The sequence below is a fragment of the Vespa velutina genome, chromosome 2, assembly GCF_912470025.1.
Source record: "Vespa velutina chromosome 2, iVesVel2.1, whole genome shotgun sequence".
NCBI classification, from domain to species: domain Eukaryota; kingdom Metazoa; phylum Arthropoda; class Insecta; order Hymenoptera; family Vespidae; genus Vespa; species Vespa velutina.
In genome coordinates, this window is record NC_062189.1 from 1,770,072 (window position 1) to 1,777,571 (window position 7,500).

The 7,500-nt window shown below is 35.7% G+C and overlaps 1 protein-coding gene across 12 annotated transcripts in view; it reads right to left on the bottom strand.

Moving 5' to 3' along the window:
- LOC124946705 (osmotic avoidance abnormal protein 3-like) overlaps positions 1 to 7,500 on the bottom strand; it is a 47,298-nt gene that overhangs the window by 30,307 nt on the left and 9,491 nt on the right. For 8 of the 12 annotated variants that reach the window (XM_047487805.1, XM_047487801.1, XM_047487795.1 and 5 more), the window contains 5 exons: positions 3,376 to 3,494; positions 2,770 to 2,872; positions 2,456 to 2,586; positions 1,895 to 2,122; positions 1,051 to 1,245 (listed from right to left, as the gene is read on the bottom strand). In XM_047487805.1, coding sequence (XP_047343761.1) covers positions 1,051 to 1,245; positions 1,895 to 2,122; positions 2,456 to 2,586; positions 2,770 to 2,872; positions 3,376 to 3,453 — 735 coding nt within the window. In that variant the 5' untranslated portion in view covers positions 3,454 to 3,494. Of the gene's footprint in view, positions 1 to 1,050; positions 1,246 to 1,894; positions 2,123 to 2,455; positions 2,587 to 2,769; positions 2,873 to 3,375; positions 3,495 to 5,645; positions 6,927 to 7,500 lie in introns of those variants that run through there. The other 4 variants (XM_047487798.1, XM_047487794.1, XM_047487800.1 and 1 more) reach the window with 2 other exon arrangements.

The following is a 7,500-nucleotide window of genomic DNA, read 5'->3' on the forward strand; positions in this document are numbered from 1 at the left end:
CTTCTTCATCCTCTTGTTTCCTTTTTTTTTTCATTATCGTTTAACTTTCCTCCCATTTCACAAGCCCCACCCCCATTATCAATTTTTATTTTTCCTCGTTTGCTTTTCCCTCTTTATTTATTTATTTATTTATTTATTTATTTATTTATTTATTTATTAATTTATTATCCCTTTCATTCATAATTTGTCTTTTCCCTGACATTATTGTTGTAGTTGTAGCTGTTGTTGTTATTGTTGTTATTGTTGTTGTTGTTGTCACATTTTCATGCCGAACGCAGAAAAAGATTGGATCTAATCGATTGATAAAACATGGCCGCCACTTTTAACATACACTCGATTTGTGTAAAATCATAACACAGACGGTGTTATATTTATTATCCTTTTCCTTTTATTTTCAATAATCTTGATTTAATCTTTCCTTTTTATCTCTTTTCTTTCTTTCTTTTTTTTTTTTTTCTTTTATTGTGTATCTCGTTTTAGTATATATATATATGTATACATACATACATACATACATACATACATACATACATACATACATATATATATATATAAATATATGTATATGGTGAGTACCATCCTCACCGTTCTCGCAAATTGTTAAAGGCGAATAACGATGAGACGACGGCGATCGGTGACGGTGGCGGTGGCGGTGGCGATGATGATAACGATGATAACGATGATAACGATGACGACGACGACGACAACGACGAAGACGAAGACCGACGACGACGACGACGACGACGACGACGACGACGACGACGACGACGACGACGACAATGATGATAAATTGGTGACTATGAAACGTGTTGTTGTCAATGCCGATGTCGATGAAAATGGCGATGACGATGGCATAGACGACTCTGATAAGTTTCTTTTTTTTTTTTTGTTTTTTTTTTTAAGTTCGCTTAATTAATGTCTTGAGAAACCGATTTATACGATTATAATTCCAATGTTCGAGTTAAGTTAAAGCCTTTTTCACTTGATTAAGGGAGAGTCTAAATTTGGATTGGGGTTAGGCTGTTGCGAGGTCGAAGATGGTGATGGTACCTGTGCCACTACCGAGCCCTTCCCATCTGAAAGAACATTTCCACCGCTGCCACCGCTGCCACCGCTCATACCACCAACGCCAACACCTGCTCCACCACCTTCTTGCATTTTCTCGCAGTAATCCGCAAATATATCACGGAAACGCGCCCAAGACTTTTCCGGAACGGTAATGGCTGTTCGAAAGTTTGTTTTCACCTGGAAAAAAAAAAGAAATGGGAAAAAAAACAATTATTATAAATAAATAAATATATAAATAAAATTGCGAGAAAAAAAAGTTCATAATTTAAATGTTCCTTTTTCTTTTCTTTCAAATCGATTAAATTTTAAATCCCATCTGGAGAACTTTGTAGAACAATTTTCATTCTCATATTAAATGTAAAAACTATGAGCTCTAGGGTTGGGGTGTTGGGTGGGGTTTCTAATATAATATGAGAAAGAAAGAAAATTAAGCAGGGGAAAGGTGAGAGGGGAAGAAGGAAAGAAAAAAAAAATTGATTTATAAAATAATTTGTAGGGGTAATATTGGCCCTCACTTAAGGAAACCCATTTGACCTCTCTACGATATCATATATTTTTATATCGAATAATTTATGTAAGAAACTCGATATAGGATTAACGAAGGGAGTTTTTAAAAACGTCATCGATTAGACCAGTCATCGCGTTGATAAGTTTTTTTTAACAATGAAATAAATATAATAGGTATAAAAAAAATTAAGGATTTAATATCTTCAATTTATCATGATAACTAAATATTATAAATGTTTGATTTATATATATATATATATATATATATATATATATATATATGGGGGAGGAGGGGTGTGCAAAGGGGTAAAAAACTTACCTCGGAAATTCTCATGTAGATGCCACGATTATTTTGACCTATATCAAAATAAAAATTCTTCCCTTCAACGCGCATATAGCGACCATCGGGTAGATCACCTTTAAAACCTCCATCGTCGGAACCAAATTCTTCTAAAAGATCCGTCAACGCATCACGGAACTCGATCATACCTTGCGCAGGTATCGCGATCTGCGTCCTAGGTCCTCCTCGTGTTATCGTTTGTGACACCTGAATATACATATACATGTACATATACACATATATATATATATATATATATATATATGATACGTATAAAAAAGAAAAAAAAAGAGGGGGATGGTTACGTTTTGCAAAATGTTATGTATAATTTAATTTTTTTTTTGTTTTCTTTTTTTTTTTTTTTTTGTTAACCTGTTTTCTTATCCTTTTATTTATTCGTTCGTTCGTTCATTCGTTCATTCGTTCATTCGTACGTTCATTCGAACGATCATTCGAGATAAAATTTAAAGAAGGAGATTTGAGGGGAAAGGAGGAAATGAGGTAAAAGCTTTACAACAACACATCGTGAACGGTACATACAGGGTGACTCACCCGCAGGAAACGACCACGAGAGTTCTCCTTGAGATCCAGGTAATACCGCCTGTTATCCTTGACCATCATTTCTGATTTGAGTTTTCCATCATCCGGCACATTTTCCGGATTCGGTGGACCTAATATTATATATATATTATTTTTTATTTTCGTATGTTTGTTTGTTCGACGTATTGTTTTTTTAATGCATTCATTATCTTTTTTTTGTTTTTCCCCAATTCGACGGAATCGACGATAAAAAGATTTTTCTTAAAGGATAATATCAAATCTGAAGAATCATAAACGGTATTAGAATTACTCACCTAAGGATGCATAATAGTCGCTAAACGTTGACAGGTGGTTCCGAAATTCGAATGCTGTGCTCAGTGCTAAATAAATTTGGCTTCTTCTTCCGTCTGCTCCGATCTAACGATTGCACAATTCAAACACCATAAATTTTTAAGGTCATATAACTTATCGATAATAATATGGATAATAACTTATCGATAATAATGAATGGAGAGAAGAGAAGGAGGGGGATGAATGCATGGAGAGACACAGAGAGAGAGAGAAAGAGAAAGAGAGAGAGAGAGAGAGAGAGGGATGGACCAAAAGTAATTTTATTATTAATTAATTACTATTTTTCGAGACTATTCAAAGATAAATTTCTTTCTTTTTTTTCCTACTTCAGATCACGAAACCGCAATACCTAAAGAACAACTTTTGGCCCATTCCGCATACCAATATATATATATATATATATATATATATATATATATACGCGTATAGAAAAAAATAATCAAAGTTTAACGATAATAATAATGATAATAATGATAATAATGATAATGATGATGATAATAATAATAATAATAATAATAATAATAATAATAATAATAATAATAATAGTAATAATAATAATAATAAAATACCTCGGCGACTTTGATAAATCTTCCACGTCTATTTTGCTTCACGTCAAGGTAGAATCGTTTGCTTTGAATTTGCAACATTTTCGTCGCCAGCTCTTGCTCATTTTGCTGACCTTGTTGACCTGAAAAAGATACAACACTTGGTGGTCACTCATTCGTGAGAATTGGAGCGAACGCGATAACAAAAAAAAAAAAAAAAAAAAAAAAAAAAGAGAGAAAGAGAAAAAAAATGAAAAGAAAAAACCAAATTAATAAATAAATAAATAGATAAATAAATAAATAAATAAATAAATAAATGACGACGACAATAAGAATAACAAAAAAAAAACCTAAGAAAAGACGAGGCAATAGGTGGGATCGGGAAGGACGCCGGTTGGGAATGGGGGTGGGGAAATAGGGCGAGCATATCCGTAAAAACTATTTCGGGAAAGTTTCTTTTCTCTTTCTTTTTTTTTTTTTCCTTTTTTTTTCTTCCCTCTTCTTCTTCTTCTTCTCCATCTCGCTTTACGTTTGAAATAACCCCATCGTATCTGAGACCGGGATATTCTCTATCTCTATCTCTTTCTACCTTTCTCTCTCTCTCTCTCTCTCTCTCTCTCTCTCTCTCTTTCGTTCATTTTGGTGTCCATTTTCATTCGTTATAAATAAGAAAAAAAAAAAAAAATAGAAAAAGAAAAGGAAAAAGAGACGATGCTCCGTAAGTAAGGCCGCAAAGGAATGAACAAAAAAGTGTATGCACAAGCAGCGGAAGAAAGGAGAGGTGCCAAGAGGGTAAAACGGGTGGGAAGGGTAGAAGACAGGATACCAGGGTGCAGGTGCTGGTAGAACTATGTAATATATATATGTATGTATGTATATATATATATATATATATATATATATATATATATTACGTTCGTTGAAACGTGTGAAGTGACGCGTTACATTTGATTCGTATTACGAACGTTCGTCTCGAGATAATTCGACGCAAATCGTCATGCCATCACCTCACCTAAGGCTTCTTGGAGAACATGTTCCGAGGGTGTGTTAGAACGAAAAGAAAAAAAAAAAGAAAGAAAAAAAAGAAAAGAAAGAAAAAATAATGAAAGAAAAAAAGAATTTCGAGTGGACCACACCGAAGAAGAATGCAACAGCAATAACAACAGCAGCAGCAGCAGCATCCTCTCCTCTCCTTTCAATGGAGATGGAACAAGATTCTCCCCCCCCTCTCTCTCTCGCTCTCTTTCTCGCTCTCTCTCTCTCTCTCTCTCTCTCTCTCTCTCTCTCTCTCTCTCTCTCTCTCTCTCTGCCGTAACGGTGGTACGATGTTGCGAGTCCTCTTCGATCAATAACAGCTGCACCAGAGAGGTCGTTGACCTCTTCGGTACCCCTCAACCTCTCACCCCCCCACAACCACTACCACCAAGATATATCCCCCACCACCCCACTTGTTCTTCTTCTTCTTCCTTTCTTTTTTAATATATATATATATATATATATATATATATATATATATATATATATATATGTATGTATATATTTATATATTCCATCTTAAGAGCAAACACCGACGCTACTATCATCCCTTATCCTGTCAATTTTAGAAAGCCGAAGAAGGTAAAGCTCTCTCTCTCTCTCTCTCTCTCCCTCTCCCCCTGCGCATTGTCATCCTCTTAAACGAAGGAAACTGGACAAACTTTTTTCTCTCTATATTTTCTTTTTCTTGTTACCTAATCTAGAGTCCTACCTATCTACCCCTGACTACATATCTCCATCTAACATATCTCCGTCTAATCTATCCCTTATTCCTCTAAATCCTGACGGAATATATAATATAATAAGATTACGCGTTATAATATTTATTATCGCGATTTATCCAGTTTAAATTGCAAATTCTTACACACACACATATTCCTACATACATACATTCATACGTACATACATTCATACATACATTCATACATATATATATATATATATATATATATATATATTCCTATGTATTCAATGAAATTGAATTATCCTCTTTTATGATAAAAAAAGAAAATTGTCGAGGAGACAATTCGAACGTGTTATAATATCTGGACCAGAGGAAAGGTCCCGGGAAGATCGATCGTGCCCGTCCCCAGTCGGCAAGATCCTCTGCGCGAAACAACGCGCCTTCTATGATCGATCTAAAACCGTAAGAGTTCTCTCTCTCTCTCTCTCTCTCTCTCTCTCTCTCTCTCTCTCTCTCTCTCTCTCTCTCTCTTTCTCTCTCTCGCTTTATAATTCCCCCTCTAACCAGTACGTACTGGACTGTTGCAAGCTGCCCGGAATCGGGACTGGGCTGAGATCGCCTTGAAAGATCCTGCTCTTGAACATCCTGACGATGCTTTGGTAATCCGTACACCTATACATTCTTCGTGGCACCTCCGCGAATGCCCCTCTCCTCCTCCTCCTCCTCCTCCTCTTCCTCGACCTCTATTATCTTCACTTCTTCTTCTTCTTCTTCTTCTTCTTCTTTCTCCTCTTTCTTTTCTTCCTATCCTTCTTCTTCTTTTTCTTCTTCTTCTTCTTCTTCCTCTTTTTCTCTTCGACTCGTAATTTTTTTTTCTACTCGTAATATTTATTTATTTTTATATATGTTTCTTCTTTCCTCTTTCCTCTTTCACTCCCTGACGTTCCTTCTATCCCTCTACCAATATCATCCAATCCAAATTATCATCCAAACTCTTTGAGTTTAGATTCTTCTGTCGTAATAAAAACGTCATCCTTATCATCCTTTCTTTTTTTTTTTTATTTTTTCTTCTTTTTTTTCCTGTTTTTTCTTTTTCTTTTTTCTTTATTCGAATCCGTATCCCAATAATAATCCGGTACAAGGAGCTCGAGGATCCCAAACGTGAAACGACGACGTCGTGTGCAACCTCTCCTCCCCTCCCCCCTTACTCCGCCGCGATTTTACTCTGGACACAATCGATGTGTATGTATATATGTAATGTAAGTGTGCCCGCGTATGTATCTCTACGTGCGTGTATGTATGTGTGTGTATATATGCGTGCGTACGTATGTGTCAGAACATCCTTCTTTCTACGAATATATGTATATATCTATCTTCCTTTCGTTATCGTCTTCGTCCTCTTTCTTTCACCTCCTTCCTCTTTAACAAATTTCTATTAGCATTACTATTACGGCTAATATTATTCTTCTTATTACTATTATTATTATTATTATTATTATTGTTATTATTATTATTGTTATTACTATTTTTTCTTACTACCTTCTTTTTCTTCTTTTCGACGCATGACATGCACCAGAAATTTAACTGGATATGATCGAACGAATGCACATTACGTAGGCGTACCACCATCGGATCCATCGAGTTCTGTCTCTCTGTCTCTCTCTCTCTCTCTCTCTTTCTTTCTCTCTCTCTCTCTCTCTCTCTCTCTCTCTCTCTGTCTCGTTCTCTTTCCCGTACTTCTCAGTCCTTCAATCGAGGTTAAACCATTGATTTCTCAATACATACAAAAAAGAAAAAGAAAACTCGTCCTCGTCCTCCTCCTCCTCCTCCTCTTTCTTCTCTTCCTCCTCTTTCTTCTCTTCCTCCTCCTCCTCCTCCTCCTCCTCTTCCTCCTTCTTCTTCTTCTTCTCTTTTTCTACCCGATGTAATATAACATCCAAGAGAGAAATTTCTTCGGCCATGAATATTTCTTTTCTCTTCCCTTTCCTTACCTTTTCTTTTTCTCTTTTCTCTTCTTTTTTTTTTTTTTCTTTTTTCTTCATACATTCGATTACTATATAATCAACATACGACCTCTCATCATCTTCTTCTCTTCCCTCCTCTTCACTGCTCTCATCTTCTCTTCTCTTCTCTTCTCTTCTCTATCCCTTCTATCTCTTTTTCTCTCTCATCTCAATCGTTCTCTCTCACTCTCTCGCTCTCTCCTATCTCCCCTAAGTCACCATTTATTATCAGAAAACTAATTGGCCCACGGATACAACAATAAAATAATAGTCGTCGTCCCTTTCGTTCATCCGCAAATTCGATGACATTCATTCCCTTTTAAATTAAATACGAACTCCTTCCATTAGATCGACAACTACGACGAAAGCGAAGACGAAGACGAAGGCTCGTCCAACTGACATTCTTGACATTCTTCGTTTTTTCTT